This window comes from Amblyraja radiata, unplaced genomic scaffold, assembly GCF_010909765.2.
Source record: "Amblyraja radiata isolate CabotCenter1 unplaced genomic scaffold, sAmbRad1.1.pri S149, whole genome shotgun sequence".
NCBI classification, from domain to species: Eukaryota; Metazoa; Chordata; class Chondrichthyes; order Rajiformes; family Rajidae; genus Amblyraja; species Amblyraja radiata.
Window position 1 is genome coordinate 213,584 of NW_022630135.1, and position 20,301 is coordinate 233,884.

At 46.2% G+C, this 20,301-nt stretch overlaps 1 protein-coding gene across 1 annotated transcript in view; it reads right to left on the reverse strand.

Annotated features, from left to right (window-relative positions):
• The window catches only part of LOC116969304 (complement C4-like), an 83,353-nt gene that overhangs the window by 43,967 nt on the left and 19,085 nt on the right, over positions 1 to 20,301 (reverse strand). The window contains exons 11-16 of the mRNA XM_033016175.1: positions 18,622 to 18,786; positions 18,072 to 18,142; positions 15,651 to 15,787; positions 14,452 to 14,664; positions 7,682 to 7,733; positions 4,829 to 4,912 (exon numbers count right to left, since the gene is read on the reverse strand). Coding sequence (XP_032872066.1) covers positions 4,829 to 4,912; positions 7,682 to 7,733; positions 14,452 to 14,664; positions 15,651 to 15,787; positions 18,072 to 18,142; positions 18,622 to 18,786 — 722 coding nt within the window. The remainder of the gene's footprint in view (positions 1 to 4,828; positions 4,913 to 7,681; positions 7,734 to 14,451; positions 14,665 to 15,650; positions 15,788 to 18,071; positions 18,143 to 18,621; positions 18,787 to 20,301) is intronic.

A 20,301-nucleotide genomic window follows, 5' to 3' on the forward strand; every position in this document is an offset into this window, starting at 1 on the left:
CTATCTAAACTAAACTATCTAAATTAAACTAAACTCAACTACCTACCAGAGGAGATGCTGGTAAATGGGACTGGTGTTTCAGTGGGCAACATGACTGTAATGGGCCGAAGGGCCTCAGTCTGTGGCGTATAACCTCACAATGGAGTGCTCTTTATTTGATAGAGTAGGCCATGTGTTAATGGGCTCAGCGCTCATTCCCCATTGTATCTGAAGCCTGGATATTGCCAGGACTTGAGGGACTGAGCTCCAGGGAGAGGCTGGGCAGGATACGACTCAAAGCACCTCAACTGTAAAAGTTATTTTTATTAAGGGAGAGGAGCCTGAGGTTGTGGTACATATAGGTACCAATGACATAGGTAAAAAAAAGAAGAGGTCCTGAAAGAAGAATTTAGGGAGTTAGGTAGAGAGTTAAGGAGAAGGACTGCAAAGGTAACAATCTCAGGATTACTGCCTGTGCTACGCGATAGTGAGAGTAGGAATGGAGCGAGGTGGAGGATAAATGAGTGGATGAGGGACTGGTGCAGTGGGTATGGATTCAAGTTTCTGGATCATTGGGACCTCTTTTGGGGAAGGTGCGACCTGTACAGAAAGGACGGGTTGCACTTGAACTCGAGGGGGACCAATATCCTGGCGGGGAGATTTGCAAAGGCTACTGGGGACACTTTAACCTAGTATGGTTGGGGGGAGGGACTCGAATTGGGAAAGCTGGCAGTCAGTGTGTAAGGCAGGAGGCAGAGAATGGTAGCACTCTGACCCAAAATGTAGGGGAGAGAGAAGAAAAAGAAAATAAACAGAGAATAAGGGTCTGAAGAAGGGTTTCGGCCCGAAACGTCGCCTATTTCCTTCGCTCCATAGATGCTGCTGCACCCGCTGAGTTTCCCCAGCAATTTTGTGTACCTTCGATATTCCAGCATCTGCAGTTCCCTTTTGAACAGAGAATAAGAGATGGTGGGTTTCTTAAATGTGTACATGTTAATGCTAGGAGCATTGTAAGAAAGGTGGATGAACTTAGAGCCTGGATTGACACCTGGAAGTATGATGTTGTGGCGATCAGTGAAACATGGTTGCAGGAGGGCTGTGATTGGAAACTAAATATTCCAGGATTTCGTTGCTTCAGGTGTGATAGAATTGGAGGGGCAAGAGGTGGAGGTGTTGCATTGCTTATCAGGGAAGATATTACAGCAGTGCTTTTGGCAGGATAGATTAGAGGGCTCGTCTAGGGAGGCTATTTGGGTGGAACTGAGAAATGGGAAAGGGGTAGCAACACTAATAGGGGTGTATTATAGACCGCCAAATGGGGAGCGAGAATTGGAAGAGCAAATATGTAAGGAGATTGCAGATATTAGTAGTAAGCACAAGGTAGTGATTGTGGGAGATTTCAATTCTCCACACATAGACTGGGAAACACATTCTGTAAATGGGCTGGATGGGTTGGAGTTTGCAAAATGTGTGCAGGATAGTTTTTTGCAGCAATACATATAAGTACCTACTAGAGAAGGGGCGGTGCTGGACCTCCTGTTAGGAAATGAGACGGGTCAGGTGGCAGAGGTATGCGTTGGGGAACAGTTCGGGACCAGTGATCACAATACCATTAGTTTCAATATAATTATGGAGAGGGTCAGAACTGGACCTAGGGTTGAGATTTTTGATTGGAGAAAGGCTAACTTTGAGGAGATGCGAAAGGATTTAAAAGGAGTAAATTGGGACATATTGTTTTATGGGAAAGATGTGGAGGAGAAATGGAGGACATTTAAAGGGGACATTTTAAGAGTACAGAATCTTTATGTCCCTGTTCGGTTGAAAGGAAATAGTAAAAATTGGAAAGAGCCATGGTTTTCAAGGGAAATTGGACACGGTTCAGAAAAAGAGAGATATCTACAATAATTATAGGCAGCATGGAGTAAATGAGGTGCTTGAGGAGTATAAAGAATGTAAAAAGAATCTTAAGAAAGAAATTAGAAAAGCTAAAAGAAGATATGAGGTTGCTTTGGCAAGTAAGGTGAAAGTAAATCCAGAGGGTTTCAACAGCTATATTAATAGCAAAAGGATAACGAGGGATAAAGTTGGTCCATTTGAGAGTCAGAGTGGACAGCTATCTGCAGAGCCAAAAGAGATGGGGGAGATATTGAACAATTTATTTTCTTCGGTATTCACCAAGGAGAAGGATATTGAATTATGGGAGGTAAGGGAAACAAGTGGGCTATGGAAACTATGAGGATCAAAGAAGAGGAAGTACTGACACTTTTGAGAAATATAAAAGTGGATAAGTCTCCAGGTCCGGACAGGATATTCCCTAGGACATTGAGGGAAGTTAGTGTAGAAATAGCAGGGGCTATGACAGAAATATTTCAAATGTCATTAGAAACGGGAATAGTGCCGGTGGATTGGCGTACTGCGCATGTTGTTCCATTGTTTAAAAAGGGGTCTAAGAGTAAACCTAGCAAATATAGACCTGTTAGTTTGACGTCAGTGATGGGCAAATTAATGGAAAGGATACTTAGAGATAATATATATAAGCATCTGGATAAACAGGGTCTGATTAGGAACAGTCAACATGGATTTGTGCCTGGAAGGTCATGTTTGACTAAACTTCTTGAATTTTTTGAAGAGGTTACTCGGGAGATTGATGAGGGTAAAGCAGTGGATGTTGTATATATGGACTTCAGTAAGGCCTTTGACAAGGTTCCTCACGGAAGGTTGGTTAAGAAGGTTCAATGGTTGGGTATTAATGGTGGAGTAGCAAGATGGATTCAACAGTGGCTGAATGGGAGATGTCAGAGAGTAATGGTGGATGGTTGTTTGTCAGGTTGGAGGCCAGTGACTAGTGGGGTGCCACAGGGATCTGTATTGGGTCCACTGTTGTTTGTCATGTACATCAATGATCTGGATGATGGTGTGGTAAATTGGATTAGTAAGTATGCAGATGATACTAAGATAGGTGGGGTTGTGGATAATGAAGTAGATTTTCAAAGTCTACAGAGAGATTTATGCCAGTTGGAAGAGTGGGCTGAAAGATGGCAGATGGAGTTTAATGCTGATAAGTGTGAGGTGCTACATCTTGGCAGGACAAATCAAAATAGGACGTACATAGTAAATGGTAGGGAATTGAAGAATGCAGGTGAACAGAGGGATCTGGGAATAACTGTGCATAGTTCCCTGAAAGTGGAATCTCATGTAGATAGGGTGGTAAAGAAAGCGTTTGGTGTGCTGGCCTTTATAAATCAGAGCATTGAGTATAGAAGTTGGGATGTAATGTTAAAATTGTACAAGGCATTGGTGAGGCCAATTTTGGAGTATGGTGTACAATTTTGGTCGCCTAATTATAGGAAGGATGTCAATAAAATAGAGAGAGTACAGAGGAGATTTACTAGAATGTTGCCTGGGTTTCAGCAACTAAGTTACAGAGAAAGGTTGAACAAGTTAGGGCTTTATTCTTTGGAGCGCAGAAGGTTAAGGGGGGACTTGATAGAGGTCTTTAAAATGATGAGAGGGATAGACAGAGTTGACGTGGATAAGCTTTTCCCACTGATAGTAGGGAAGTTTCAAACAAGGGGACATGACTTGAGAATTAAGGGACAGAAGTTTAGGGGTAACATGAGGGGGAACTTCTTTACTCAGAGAGTGGTGGCTGTGTGGAATGAGCTTCCAGTGAAGGTGGTGGAGGCAGGTTCGTTTTTATCATTTAAAATAAATTGGATAGTTATATGGACGGGAAAGGAATGGAGGGTTATGGTCTGAACGCAGGTGTATGGGACTAGGGGAGAATACATGTTCGGCACGGACTAGAAGGGTCGAGATGGCCTGTTTCCGTGCTGTAATTGTTATATGATGATATGGTTATATATGGTTATTCCCTTTATCCTGTATCTGTACACTGTGGGCGGCTCGATTGTAATCATGTATTGTCTTTCCACTGACTGGTTAGCACGCAACAAAAGATTTTCACTGTACCTGTACCTCGGTACACGTGACAATAAACCAAAATAAACTAAACTAAACTTTGTGGAGATGTAGAGTAGACTCGAGAGACCAAGTGGCCTATTCTTGATCCTGTCCACACTTGTGCAAGAAAGAAAGTGATTCATAGTCATTTACAGTGTACAATGTATAAGGGAATATCGTTTAGTGCAAGGTAAAGTCAGCAAAGTCCGATCAATGATAGTCCGAGGGTCACCAATGAGGTAGATAGTAGTTCAGGACTGCTCTCTGGTTGTGGTATGATGGTTCAGTTGCCGGATAACAGCTGGGAAGAAACTGTCCCTGAATCTGGAGGTGTGCGTTTTCACACTTCTGTACCTCTTGCCTGATGGGAGGGGAGAAGAGGGAGTGGCCAGGGTGAGACTGGTCCTAGATTATGCTGCTGGCCTTGCCGAGGCAGCGTGATTATTCAGTGTTCATACCACTGGGTTGTAAGCTACACAAGTGAAAGCTCTGGAGGAAAAGTGTAGGTGGCGTTCCGGGTCGAGACCCTTCTTCTAACTTCAAGTAATCCTTGCATCCCCTCTCACTCCGACCCTCCACCACTCAAGTCACTGTACTAGTTTCACTGTCGTCTTGTTGAGTCTCATTGTCAGTAACTTGTTTTCACCTAGCCCACTGCTAACATTCGCCAGTTTCCTTGATTATCGGTACTTTTTTGCATATCTTTCATTAATTTGTACTATATCTCTCTACATCATCGTCTATATCTCTCCTTTCCCTCTCCCCCATCTCTCTGGTTGTGGTAGGATGGTTCAGTTGCCTGATTAAAGCTGGGAAGAGACTGTCCCTGAATCTAGAGGTGACTGTTCTCAATGCTCCTGCTTTTTCAGTTGTAAGTCCATCTTACCTCTTGCTCGGATATAAAGGTAGGCGTCAGTATCGGGCACCATGTTGGTCGGTACTTTTTCATCAATTTGATAGAAGCTCATTGCTGTTAAATAAAACACAGAGATGCAAATACAAATCTTTAAAAAAAGCCCTCCCATCTTATGGTAGGAAAGAACTGTAGATACTGGTTTAAATCGAAGGTAGACACAAAATGCTGGAGTAACTCAGCGGGACAGGCAGCATCTCTTTTTCACACAGAGAGTTGTGAGTCTGTGGAATGCTCTGTCTCGGAGGGCGGTGGAGGCCGGTCCTCTGGATACTTTCAAGGGAGAGCGAGATAGAGCTCTTAAAGATAGAGGAGTCAGGGGATATGGGGAGAAGGCAGGAACGGGGTACTGATTGTGGGTGATCAGCCATGATCACATTGAATGGCTGGTGCTGGTTCGAATGGCCGAATGGTCTACTCCTGCACCTATTGTCTATTGTCTCTGAAGATAAGGAATGGGCGACGTTTCGGGTCGAGACCCTTCTTCAGACTGATGACAGGGGAGGGGGCGGGACAAATATAGAATGTAGGCGGAGACACAGTCTAGTGGGAGAACTGGGAAGGGGGAGGGGATGGAGAGAGAGAGGGAAAGCAAGGGTCACTTGAAGTTAGAGAAGTCAATGTTCATACCGCTGGGGTGTAAACTACCCAAGCGAAATATGAGGTGCTGTTCCTCCAATTAGCGCTGGGCCTCACTCTGACAGTGGAGGAGGCCCAGGACAGAAAGGTCAGTGTGGGAATGGGAGGGGGAGTTAAAGTGTTCGGCAACCGGGATGTCAGGTAGGTTTAGGCGGACTGAGCGGAGGTGTTCAGTGAAACGATCGCCGAGCCTGCGCTTGGTCTCACCGATGTAGAGAAGTTGACACCTGGAACAGCGGATACAGTAGATGAGGTTGGAGGATGTACAAGTGAACCTCTGCCTCAGCTGGAAAGACTGTCGGGGTCCTTGGATGGAGTCGAGGGGGGAGGTAAAGGGACAGGTGTTGCATTTCCTGTGGTTGCAGGGGAAAGTACCCGGGGAGGGGGTAGTTTGGGTGGGAAGGGATGAGTTTACCAGGGAGTTGCGGAGGGAATGTTCTCTGCGGAAAGCAGAAAGGGGTGGAGATGGGAAGACGTGGGCAGTGGTGGGATCCCGTGGGAGGTGGTGAAAGTGTCGGAGGATTATATGCTATATGCGACGGCTGATGGGGTGGAAGGTGAGGACAAGGGGAACTCTGTCCTTGTTGCAAATGGGGGGAGGGGAGCAAGAGCGGAGCTGTGGGATATCAAGAAGACCCCAGTGAGGGCCACATCTATGATGGGAGAGGGGAACCCCCGTTCCCTAAAGAATGAGGACAACTCCGATGATCTAGTATGGAACACCTCAGCCAGGTCACAGATGCGGCATAGACGGAGGAATTGGAAATACGGGATAGAGTCTTTACAGGAAGCAGGTTGGGAAGAAGTGGTCTGGATATCTATGGGAGTCAGTAGGTTTGTTGTAGATGTCAGTCAATAATCTGTCTCTTGTGATGGAGACAGTGAGATCCAGAAACGAGTGGGAGATGTCGGAGATGGTGGCCTTCCAATTTAGTTTAGTTTGGTTGAGAAATACAGCACAGAAACAGGCCCTTCAGCCCACCGAGTCCGTGCCGACCAGAGATCCACGCACATTAACACTATTCTACACCCACTAGGGACAATTTTTACATTTCTACCAAGCCAATTAACCTACAAACCTACACGTCTTTGTAGTGTGGGAGAGAACCGAATATCTCGGAGAAAACCCACACGGGTCACAGGGAGAACGTGCAAACTCAGTACAAGCAGCACCCATAGTCGGGATACATTGTCAGTACTGTACACTGACAATGGCAATTAAAATTGAATCTGAATCTGAATCTGAATCTGATCGAACCTGGGTCTCTGGCGCTGTAAGCGTTGTAAGGCAGCGGTCACTGTACTTAACACAATCGTGACAATGCTCGTGTATAAAATCATGAGACAAATAGATCGGGTAGACGCACTGAGTCTCTTGCCCAGAGTAGGGGAATCGAAGACCAGAGGACATAGGTTCACGGTGAAGGGGAAAAGATTTAATTGGAATCTGAAGAGTAACTTTTTCACACAAAGGGTGGTGGGTGTATGGAACGAGCTGCCAGAGGAGGTAGTTGAGGCTGGGACTATCCCAACGTTTAAGAAACAGTTGGACAGGTACATGGATAGGACAGGTTTAGAGGGATATGGCCCAAATGCAAGCAAGTAGGACTAGTGTAGCTGGGACATGTTGGCCGGTGTGGACAAATTGGGCTGAAGGGCCTGTTTCCACACTGTATCTCTAAAATGTAATGCCTAAAGGTCTCAAAATGGCAAACCCCTTTACGACTGTTTTTGCTTTCTCTTGGCACCGCCTCAAAGACTCCACATCCTTGATATAATATATTCACCAGGCTGGCACGGTGGCGCAGTGGTAGAGTTGCTGCCTCACAACGCCAGAGACCCGGGTTCAATCCTGACTACGGGTGCTGTCTGTACGGAGATTATACCTTCTCTCCGTGACCTGCGTTGGTTTTCTCCGAGATCTTCGTTTTTCCACGCACACTCCAAAGATGTGGAGGTTTGTAGATTAATTGGCTTGAGTTTAAATGTAAAATTGTCCTTAGTGTGTGTAGGATAGTGTTAGTGTGCAGGGATCGTTGGTCGGTGCAAACTCGGTGGGCCGAAGGGCCTGTTTCTGCGCTGTATCTCTAAACTCAACTAATAAAACGATATTATACTTCAACTAGGACAATACATGTTTATCACTCCATGGGGGAACATCGGCTTGTAGATAAAATTTAATCTCACATTTGGAATTGACCAGGATGCTCGTTTCCTCAGTCTTCATCACACCTTCTTCCTGAGTGGACAAGAGATGAGATAGTTTACAATTTCACCTGCATAAATTCATGTTATGTCGAATTAGGCCATTCGGCCCATTAAGTCTACTCCGCCATTCAATCATAGCTGATCTATCTCTCCCTCTCAACCCCATTCTCCTGCCTTCTCCCCGTAACCCTCGACACCCGTTCTAATCAAGAATCTATCTCTGCCTTAAATAAATCCACTGCCTAGGCTTCCACAGCCTTCTGTGGCAAAGAATTCCACAGATTCACCACCCTCTGACGAAAGAAGTTTCTCCTCATCTCCTTCCAAAAAGAACGTCCTTTAACTCTGAGGCTGTGACTTCTAGTCCAAGAATCTCCCACTAGGAAGGAAAGTTCGAGAAGGGATACAAGAGTAAGGTCATGGCCAAGTGAGAGTGGCGCGAGAGGGGAGGTGAATATCGAGGTCAAAGTACTGTATATGAATGCGCGAAGTATAAGAAATAAAGTGGACGAGCTTGAGGCTCAGTTAGAAATTGGCAAATATGATGTTGTGGGAATTACAGAGATATGGCTGCAAGAGGGCCAGGGCTGGGAACTGAATATTCAAGGGCATACCTCCTATTGAAAAGACAGACAGGTGGGCAGAGGGGGTGGGGTAGCTGTGTTGGTGAGGAAAGAATTTCAGTCCCTTGCAAGGGGTGATATTGAAACAGGAGATGTGGAGTCAGTATGGATAGAACTAAGGAATTGTAAGGGTAAAAATACCCTAATGGAACTTATCTACATCCCCCAAGTAGCCTGGATATAGGGTGCAAGTTGAATCAGGAGTTAAAATTGGCATGTAGTAAAGGTAATGCTGTGGCTGTTATGGGAGATTTCAACATGTTGGCAGACTGGGAAAATCAGGTTGGTACTGGACCCCAAGAAAGGGACGTTGTACAGTGCCTTCGTGATGGATTCTTAGAACAGTTTGTATTGGAGCCGACCAGGGAGAAGGCAATTCTGGATTTAATGTCATGTAATGAACTGGATTTGATAAAGGAACTTGAGGTTAATGAGCCATTAAGAGGTAGTGACCATAATATGGTCAGGTTTAATCTACAATTGGTGAGGGAGAAGGGTAGATCGGAGGTGTCAGTGTTACAGTTGAATAAAGGGGACTGGAGAGCCATGAGGGAGGAGCTGGCCAAAGTTGACTGGAAGGATACCCTAGCAGGGATGACAGTGGAACAACAATGGCAGGTATTTCTGTGAATAATACAGAAGGTGCAGGATCAGTTAATTCCAAAGAGGAAGAAAGATTCTAAGGGGAGTAAGGGGCGACTGTTGCTGACAAGGGAAGTCAGGGACAGAATAAAAATAAAAGAGAAGAAGTACAACGTAGCAAAGATGAGCGGGAAGCAAGAGGATTGGGTAATGTTTAAAGAACAACAGAAGATAACTAAAAAGACAATACGGGGAGAAAAGATGAAGTACGAAGGTAAGCTAGCCAAGAATATAAAGCAGGATAGTAAAAGCTTCATTAGGTATGTGAAGAGGAAAAAATTAGTTAAGACCAAAGTTGGACCATTGAAGACTGATAAGGGTAAATTTATTATGGGGAATAAGGAAATGGCAGATGAGTTGAACAGATACTTTGGATCAGTCTTCACTAAGGAGGACACAAACAATCTTCCTGATATGGTCGTTGCCAGAGGATCTGAGGTGACGGAGGAACTGAAGGAAATCCACATTAGGCAGGAAATGGTGTTGGGTAGGCGGATGGGACTGAAGGCTGATAAATCCCCAGGGCCTGATGGTCTGCATCCCAGGGTACTTATGGAAGTGGCTCGATAAATTGTGGATGCATTGGTAATAATTTTCCAATCTATCTATATTACAAAATCTCTGATCTTGACCGCTTTTGGCCGACTGTGCTGCGATTTCCGAGAGAACGCCGCCACCTACGACCGTCATTTTTGGCCACCTCGCTCAGAGCCCCCCCCCCCCCCCCCCCCCCCCCCCCCCCCCCCTCCGCCGTACGAGTGCGGAGGATTTGTTCCGTCGATGTAAAATGAGAGAGATATTAATGTTTTTACAAAATTCCCCATTCTCTCTGCTGGGGGGAGGGACTATAACACCAGGAAGTGTCGTGCCTCTCTCAGTCTCTGCCAGACCAGGAAGTGAGAAGGTCACGGCTCTCTGAGCTGCGAATAACATTGAACGCACGTCTACTCCACAGTGAGTCCCCTCGATGCAGCTGTAAAGTGGCTGCAGCCCTTTTTAACAAGTTTGTGTTCACAAAATGAATTTTGGTTGTTGGGTGTCTGCAGCCCAATTGTTTGCCTCGCCTTTTTTTAACAAGTTTGTGTTCACAAATAGAATTTTGGTTGTCGGGTGTCTGCAGCCCAATAGTTTGCCTCGCCTTTTTTAATAGGTTTGTGTTCACAAAATGAAATTTGGTTGTCGGGTGGCTGCAGCCCAATTGTTTGCCTCTCCTTTTTAACATGTTTGTGTTCACAAAATGAATTTTGGTTGTCGGGTGGCTGCAGCCCAATTGTTTGCCTTGGCTTGGCTTTTAAAATCATTGCAACAGTTGGATGCCTGCCCAAGCATCCATACGGCGCACAATGTCTATACTAGCCCTCTGGAAACCAGTACCTTCAGCCCACAGCACCAATGCTAGCGCAACAGACAGCTCCCCCACTGGCGAGCAGTATTGGAATTGGTGGAGAGGTGGAATATTGCGTTGGGACCAGCCCTCCCATGTGATGCTGGGACCCAACGGGCCCCACTTAGGCTAGTGTTCTATAGATTTAGGATCAGTTCCTGGGGATTGGAGGGTAGCTAATTTGATCCCACTTTTTAAGAAAGGCGGGAGAGAAAAAACAGGGAATTATAGACCAGTCAGCCTGACATTGGTGGTGGGTAAGATGCTGGAGTTAATTATAAAAGATGAAATAGCGGCACATTTGGATAGCAGTAACTGGATCGGTCTGAGTCAGCGTGGATTTACGAAGGGGAGATCATGCTTGACTAATCTTCTGGAATTTTTTGAGGATGTAACTAGGAAAATGGACAAGGGAGAGCCAGTGGATGTAGTGTACCTGGACTTTCAGAAAGCATTTGATAAGGTCCCATATAGGAGATTAGTGGGCAAAATTAGTCCAATGGTATTGGGGGTAGAGTGCTGACATGGATAGAGAATTGGTTGGCAGACATGAAACAAAGAGTAGGGATTAACGGGTCCCTTTCAGAAAGGCAGGCAGTAACTAGTGGGGTACCGCAAGGCTCGGTGCTGGGACCGCAGCTATTTACAATATACATCAATGATTTGGTTGAAGGGATTCAAAGTAACATTAGCAGATTTGCAGATGTCACAAAGCTGGTTGGCTGTGTGAACTGTGAGGACGATACTATGAGAATGCAGGGTGACTTGGACAGGTTGGGGAAGTGGGCAGATGCATGGCAGATGAAGTTAATGTGGATAAATGTGAGGTTATCCACTTTGTTATAAAAAAACAGGAAGGCAGATTACTATCTAAATGGCATCAAGTTGGGAAAAGGGGAAGTACAACGAGATCTGGGGGGTCCTTGTTCATCAGTCTATGAAAGTAAGCATGCAGGTACAGCAGGAAGTGAAGAAAGCGAAAGGTATGTTGGCCTTTATAACCAGTGGAGTTGAGTATAGGAGCAAAGAGGTCCTTCTGCAGCTGTACAGAGCCCTAGTGAGACCACACATGGAGTATTGTGTGCAGTTTTGGTCCCCTAATTTGAAGAAGGACATTCTTGCTATTGAGGGAGTGCAGCATAGATTTAGAAGGTTAATTCCCGGGATGGCATGACTGTCATATGCTGAGAGAATGGAGCGGCTGAGCTTGTAGACTCTGGAGTTTAGAAGGATGAGAAGGTATCTCATTGAAACATAGGATTATTAAGGGGTTGGACACGCTAGAGGCAGGAAACATGTTCCCGATGTTGGGGGAGTCCAGAACCAGGGGCCACAGTTTAAGAATAAGGGGTAACCCATTTAGAACGGAGACGAGGAAACACTTTTTCTCACAGACAGTGGTGAGTCTGTGGAATTATCTGCCTCAAAGGGCGGTGGAGGCAGGTTCTCTGGATACTTTCAAGAAAGAGCTAGATAGGGCTCTTAAAGATTACGGAGTCAGGGGATATGGGGTGAAGGCAGGAACGGGGTACTGATTGTGGATGATCAGCCATGATCACATTGAACAGTGGTGCTGGCTCGAAGGGCTGAATGGCCTCCTCCTGCACCTATTGTCTATTGTCTAGTGGAAACATCCTCTCCACATCCACTCCATCCAATCCTTTCACTATTCAGTACGTTTCAATGAGGTCCCCTCCCCAATCTTCTAAACTCCAGCGATTACAGGCCCAGTGCTGTCAAACGTTCAACATATGCTAATGCACTCTTAGTTTAGAGGTACAGCGCGGAAACAGGCCCCCCAGCCCACCATGTCCGCACCAACCAGCGATCACCTAGTACACCAACATTATGCTACACACACTAGAGGCAATTTTACAACTAATCGAAACCAAGTAATCTACAAACCTGCACATCTTTGGAGTGTGGGAGGAATCCGGAGATCGTGGAGTAAACCCACGCAGGTCACGGGGAGAACGTGCAAACTCCATACAGTCAGCACCCATAGCCGGGATGGAACCTGGGTCTCTGATGCTGTGAGGCAGCTGTACCGCCCTACACAATAGGCCCTAGTCCCATCCTGGACTAGGGGGCAATTTACAACGGGCCAATTAACCTACAAACCCGCACGTCTGTGGGACAGGGGCTCTACCCGCTGTGCCACCGTGCCGATCATGTGTACATTTGGCCTGTACTCGCTGGAGTTTAGAAGGATGAGAGGGCGATCCTCATTGAAACGTACAGAATAGTGAAAGGCTTGGATAGAGTGGATGTGGAGAGGATGTTCCCACTAGTGGGGAGTGTAGGACCAGAGGGCACAGCCTCAGAATTAAAGGACGTTCCTTTAGGAAGAACATGAGGCGGAATCTCTTCAGTCAGAGGGTGGTGAATCTGTGGAATCTTTGCCACAGAAGGATGTGTACGCCAAGTCAATGGATATTTTTAAGGCAGTGATTGATAGCCAACTTTCCCACACTGGCCAATGTGTCCCAGCTACACTAGTCCCACCTGCCAACGTTTGGTCCATATCCCTCCAAGCCTGTCCTATCCCTGTACCTGTCAAATTGTTTCTTAAACGTTGGGATAGTCCCATCCTCAACTACCTCCTCTGTCAGCTCGTTCCATACACCCACCACCCTTTGTGTGAAAAGGTTATCCCTCAGATTCCTACTAAATCTCCCCCCCCCCCCCCCTTCACCTTAAGCCCATGCCGTCTGGTCCTCGATTCCTCTAATCTGGGCAAGCGACTGTGCATCTACCCGATCTATTCCTCTCATGATTTTATACACCTCTGGAAGATCACCCCTCATCCTTCTGCACTCTAAGGAATAGAGACCCAGCCTACTCAACCTCTCCCTATAGCTCACACCCTCTAGTCCTGGCCAAGGATAGATAGATTCTTGATTAGTGCGGGTGTCAGGGGTTATGGGGAGAGGGCAGGAGAATGGGGTTAGAAGGGAGAGTTGATCAGCCATGATTGAATGGCGGAATAGACTTGATGGGCCGAATGGCCTAATTCTGCTGCCAGACATAATAATGTCATAAGGGACAATGGATAATGGCTCCAGAGCCAGCACATCCTTCCTCAGATATGTTGTCCAAATTTGCTCACACTTTTCCAAATGCGGCCTGACCAGCGCCTTGCAGAGCCTCAGCGTTACATCACAGATTGTGTATACAAGCCCTCTCGAAATAAATGCTGGCATTGAACTTGCTTACTTTCACTCCTAGACCTAGGGGGGCCATTGTGGCGCAGCAGTAGAGTTGCTGACTTACAGCGCTTGCAGCGCCGGAGACCCGTGTTCGATCCCGACTACGGGTGCTGCCTGTATGGAGTTTCTACGTTCTCCCCGTTCCACCCACACTCCAAAGACGTACAGGTTTGTAGGTTAATCGGCTCGGTGTAATTGTAAACTGTCCCTAGTGAGTGCCAAAGAGGATTCTCTTGAACCTCTACAGGTGCACAGTGGAGAACATACTGACTGGTTGCATCGTGGCCTGGTTTGGCAACTTGAGCGTCCAGGAGCGGAAAAGACTGCAGACAGTTGTGACCACTGCGCATTCCATCATCGACTCTGACCTCCCCACCATCAAAGGGATCTATCATAGTCGCTGCCTCAAAAAGGCAGCCAGCATCATCAAAGACCCACACCATCCTGGCCACACACTTATCTCATCATTGCCATCGGGAAGAAGGTACAGGAGCCTGAAATCTGTAAGATCCAGGTTCAGGAACAGCCACTTCCCTACAGCCATCAGGCTACTAAACACGACAGCAAATAAGCTCTGAACTACAACAGTATTATTATTATTGCACTAGATCTGTTTATTTATTGGGTATGTGTGCATGTGTATATACACTGAACTTTGCTTCTCCCGTTATGTATTATGTTTACATATTCTGTTGTTCTGCAGCAAGCAAGAATTTCATTGTACTATCTGGGACATATGACAATAAAACACTCTTGACTAGTGTGTGTAGGATAGTGTTGGTGTGCGGGGGTCGCTGGTCGGTGCGCACTTGGTGGGCCGAAGGGCCTGTTCCCGCGCTGTATCTCTAAACTCAAACCTTATAAGCCTTATGTCAGACTCTCTCTACTCACCACCACTTTGAGTTGTTTCCTGACTGCATCAAAAATGTCGTATTCAAAGGCGTTAGCGAACACTGTGATTGGAATGTTACCGATGGCTAAAGGAACGATGGAGAAGTAGATGGAATATGCCGAGTTGCTTGTGACAGTCACAGTTCTTGCATTCAGCTGCCCAGTGGCTGGGCTGCAGAGAGTATCCACCTTATTCATATACACCTTAACCTGCAAGGCAAACGTGTACAGTTGATATCGTAACATTGAATTCTCTCACTTCATGTAGCCCCGGCATTCCCTCTCTCTCCATCCCTCCCCCACCCAAGTCGCACCAGCTTCTCGTTCTCACCCAACAAACAGCTAACAATGGCCTGTTTCCTTTTTCATCGTTACTTTTTTCCACATCTTTCATTCATTGAACGGAGCGGGTGACGTTTCGGGTCGAGACCCATCTTCAGACAGGATAGGGATATGGGAAACGAGAGATATAGATGGTGATGTGGTGACTAAAGAAATCCCACCTCGTCTCCTTCCCAAAGGAATGTCCATTAATTCTGGTCCTAGACTCTCCCACCAGTGGAAACATCCTCTGCACATCCACTCTATCCAAGACTTTCACTATTCAGTACGTTTCAATGTGGTCCCCTCTCATTCTTCTAAACTCCAGCGAGTACAGGCCCAGTGTCATCAAACGCTCATCATAGGTTAACCCACTCATTCCTGGGATCATTCTAATAAACCTCCTCTGGACCCTCTCCAAAGCCAGCACATCCTTCCTCAGATATGGGGCCCAAAATTGCTCACAATATTCCAAATGTGGCCTGACCAGCGCCTTATAGAGCCTCAGCATTACATCCCTGTTAATGTACTCCAACCCTCTCTATATGAATGCTAGCATTGCGCTTGCTTTCTTTACTATCGATTCGACTTGCAGATTAATCTTTTGGGAATCCTGCACCAGCACTCCCAAGTCCCTTTGCACCTCCGATTTCTGGATTCCCTCCCTCAGTCTGAAGAAGGGCCTCGACCCATTCCTTCTCTCCAGAGATGCTGCCTTTTCCCGCTGAGTTACTCCAGCATTTTATGTCTATCTGCTATTTAAACAGGCATCTGCAGTTCCTTCCGACACGTTATTGTTGTGTAACTAATTTCTCTTAAGAACATGAATATTGTGTTGCAGTAGAACTGCCTGTGATGCAAGGATTCTCCCTTACCATAAGATCAATGGGCGCATAATTGTGTAATATAACCCTCACTTCTAATTGTTCATTTCTCTTAACGGAGTAGGGCAATCGAAAAGATACGAACATCGGTTTGAAAACTTTCAATGTCTTGGGTTCCGCAATACAAAAACCTTTAATGTAAGAAAAATAAACATGAAAATGCTAACTTCACATAACCCTGGCATCCCTTGTCTCTCTGTCCCTCTCCCACCCAGTCTCGTCCTACCACAAGCAGAGAGCAGTCCTGATCTACAATCTACATCATTGGAGACCCTTGATCGGACTTTGCTGGATTTACTTTGCGCTAAACGTTATTCCCCTTAACATGTATCTGTGGACGGCTCAAATGTAATCGTGTAGTCTTTCGGCTGGCTGGTTAGCACTCAACAAAAGCTTTTCACTGTACCTCAGTACACGTGACAATAAACTAAACTGAACTGAAGTCGTTGAACTGGTTGCAAAGTCATCTTGTCGAGTCTCATTGTTAATAACTCATTTTCACCTAGCCCACTGCTAAAAGATGGGTCTCGAACCAAAACAATTGACAGTAGTTGCAGGAGTTGGTTATTCGGCCCTTCGCACCACCACCGCCATTCACTGTGATCATGGCTGATCATCCACAATCAGCACCTCGTTCCTGCCTTCTCCCCATATCACTTATCTCCGCAATCTTTAAGAGCTCCATCTAACTCTCTCGTGATAGCATCCAGAGAACCACCCTACACTGCCTTCTGAGGCAGAGAATTCCACAGATTCACAACTCTCATCTCCGTTCTAAATGGCTTACCCCTTATTCTTAAACTGTGGCCCCTGGTTCTGGACTCCCCCAACATCGGGAACATGTTTCCTGCCTCTAGCGTTTCCAATCCCTTAATAACCTTATATGTTTCAATAAGATACCTCTCATTCTTCTAAATTCCAGTGTATACAAGCCCAATTGCTCCATTCTTTCAACATATGACAGTCCCGTCATCCCAGGAATTAACCTCGTGAACCTATGCTGCACTCCCTCAATAGCAAGAATGTCCTTCCTCAAATTTGGAGACCAAAACTGCACACAATACTCCAGGTGTGGTCTGACTAGGGCCCTGTACAACTGCAGTGGACCTCTTTGCACCTATACTCAACACCTCTTGTTATGAAAGCCAACATGCCATTAGCTTTCTTCACTGCCTGCTGCACCTGCATGCTTACTTTCAGTGACTGATGAATAAGGACATCCAGATCTCATTGTACTTGCCCTTTTCCTAACTTGACACCATTTAGACAATAATCTGCCTTCCTGTTCTTGCCACCAAAGTGGATAACCTCAGTTTTATCCACCTTAAACTGCACCTGCCCACTCCCCCAACCTGTCCAAGTCACCCTGCATTCCTATAGCATCCTCCTCACAGTTCACACTGCCACCCAGCTTTGTGTCATCTGCAAATTTGCTAATGTAACTTTTAATCCATTCATACAAAATCATTGATGTATATTGTAAACTAGACTAAGTGGGACCCGTTGGGTCCCAGCATCACACGGGAGGGCTGGTCACCAACGCAATATTCCACCTCTCCACCAATTCCAATACTGCTCGCCAATGGGGGGGGGGGGGGTCTGTTGTGCTAGTATGGGTGTTGCGGGCTGAAGGTACTGGTTTCCAGAGGGCTAGTATAGACATTGTGGGCCATATGGATGCTTGGGCAGGCATCCAATTGTTGCAACGATTTTAAAAGCCAAGCCAAGGCAAACAATTGGGCTGCAGCCACCCGACAATCAAAATTCATTTTGTGAACACAAACTTGTTTAAAAAAGTCTTTGTCCCAAATATTATGGAGGGCACTGTAGTTTATTGTCAGATGTACCAAGGTACCATGAAAAGCACATTTAGTGTGGTTTAGTTTAGAGATGTGGTGCGGAAACGGGCCCTTCGGCCCACCGAGTCCACGCCGACCAGCGATCCCTGCACACTAACACTATCCTACACACATTAGGGGCCATTTACACTTATACCAAACGAATTAACCTTCAAGCCTGTACGTCTTTGGAGCGGGGGAGGAAACCGAAGATCTCTGAGTAAACCCACGCAGTTCACGGGGAGAACGTACAAACTCTGTTCAGACAGCACCTGTAGTTGGGATCGAACCCGGGTTTCTGGCGCTGCAAACGCTGTAAGGCAGCAACTCTACCGCTGCACCACCGAATTGGTTCTGTAAAATTAAAATTGTCCCTAGTGTGTAGGATAGAGCTAGTGTACGGGCTGATCGATGGACTAGGTCAATTGTCCCTCTGCAAATTGTCCCCCAGTGCGCAGGGAGTGGATGAGAAAGTAGGACAACATAGAACATAGTGTGTGATCAATGGTCCGAATGGGCCTGCTTCCATGCTATATCTTTCAATTGAGTTCATAATCGCAAACCAAAGGATTTTCACCTTTATTCTTAAACATGCCAACAGCTTGAATTTCCCAAGTAGTTATGGAACTAGGAATGATAACTTCCACCCTGGGAACACAAAAAAAACATAAATCACCATAAAATATCAGGAATGATATACATGTGAAGGCAATAAATTTTCAATGAATGAGGGGGGACTTCATTGAAACTTAATGAATAGTGAAAGGCCTGGATAGAGTGGATGTGGAGAGGATGTTTCCACTGGTGGGAGGGTCTAGGACCAGAGGTCACAGCCTCAGAATTAAAGGACGTTCCTTTCGGAAGGAGATGAGAAGGAATTTCTTTCGCCAGAGGGTGGTGAATCTGTGGAATTATTTGCCACAGGAGGCTGCGGAGGCCAAGTCAGTGGGTATTTTAAAGGCAGAGATAGCTAGATTCTTGATTAGTACGGGTCTCAGGGGTTATGGGGAGAAGGCAGGAGAATAGGGTTGGGAGGGAGAGATAGAACAGCCATGAGTGAATGGCGGAGTAGACTTGATGGCCTAATTCTGCTCCGATCACCATTGACATGAGTTTAAGATCCCTACCTGTTTTGCCCTTTCACCAGGTCTCGGCATGTTTTCCAAAGTGTGCTGTGTGGGAAGTCACTGAGCACTTGAACTTGCATCTCATCGAAGTAATTGTCTTCGTTACTCCCTGCCGCTGAAGACAAGATTTCACCGTTGAGTTTTAATTCACAGCTTTGTTTCATTCTATTAATCTCAAATTAATCTCAACAAGTCAGGATGGAACCTGGGTCTCTGGCGCTGTAAGGTAGCAACTCTACCGCTGTGCCACCATGCCGCCCTGTTAAGGGCCTGTCCCACTTAGGTGATTTTTTTCGGCAACTACAGGCGACTAGGCTGTCGCCACATGGTCGCAGGGTGACGCCTGTATGGTCGTGTGTTGTCTCCTCAAGTCGCCTAAAGAGTCGTAACGTTTTTCTTGTCGCCGCTGGATTTTGAAATGTTCAAAGCGTTTCAGCGACTGTGGGCTTATCGTAGCTTGTCTTCTCCTGTCGTAGATGCTGTCGTAGGTTGCCGCCAGGATGACGCAGGTTGTTGCCAGGTGACGTTGGTTGGCTGACTTCAGTGAATTCCATTGGCGACTACCTACGTCAACCGGCGACAGGTACCGGCGACTGAATTGTCTTCAGTTGTCGCCAACAGGGGCGTTGCTTGTCATAGCTTGTCGCGGGTGGGCGTAGGTTGACTTCGGTTGTCGTAGGTTGTCACCTGTGTGGACGTTGGTTGATGCAGGTGTGGTCGTAGGTGGATGTCCTAATGGGTTGCCAGTTGTCGGTAGCTTGCCGTAGCTTGGCGTCGACTAGGCGGTAGGTTATCGTAGACATTGTCGTAGAGGGGGTCCATTCGCCGTTTTTTTGCCAACCTGCTACAACTATGACAGTCACCGACATTTGCCGGAAAATCGCCAAAGTGGGACAGGCCTTTTCATTATTTCTCAACTAAACTAAACTTTATTGGTTTTCATTGACTACAGTGGCCGTTGGAGGGATATGGACCAAACGAAAGGCAGGTGGGATTAGTGTAGCTGGGACATGTTGGCTGGTGTGGACAAGTTGGGCCGAAGGGCCTGTTTCCACACTGTACCTCGAAACTATCAAACTGAATGGATACCATTAGATTTATGTCCCTCTAAACCTGTCCTATCCATGTACATATCCAAGTGTCTTTTAAATGATGTTATACTGTAGTTCCTGCCTCAACTACCTCCTCTGGCATCTCGTTCCATACACCCACCATCCTCTGTGTGAAAACCTAGTCATCGGGATCCTATAAATGTTTCCCCTCTCAATTTGATCATGGCTGATCGTCCCCAATCAATAACCCGTGACTGCCTTCTCCCCATACCCCTTGACTCCACTAGCCCCTAGAGCTCCATCTAACTCTCTCTTAAATCCATCCAGTGATTTGGCCTCCACTGCCCTCTATGGCAGGGAATTCCACAAATTTACAACTCTCTGGGTGAAAAAGTTTATTCCCACCTCAGTCTTAAATGGCCTCCCCTTTATTCTAAGACTGTGGCCCCTGGTTCTGGACTCGACTCACCCAACATTGGGAACATTTTTCCTGCATCTAGCTGTCCAGTCATTTTATAATTTTATAAGGTTCTATAAGATACCCCCTCATCCTTCTAAACTCCAGTGAATACAAGCCTAGTCTTTTCAATCTTTCCTCATATGATAGTCCCGTTTCAGATTGCCAAAT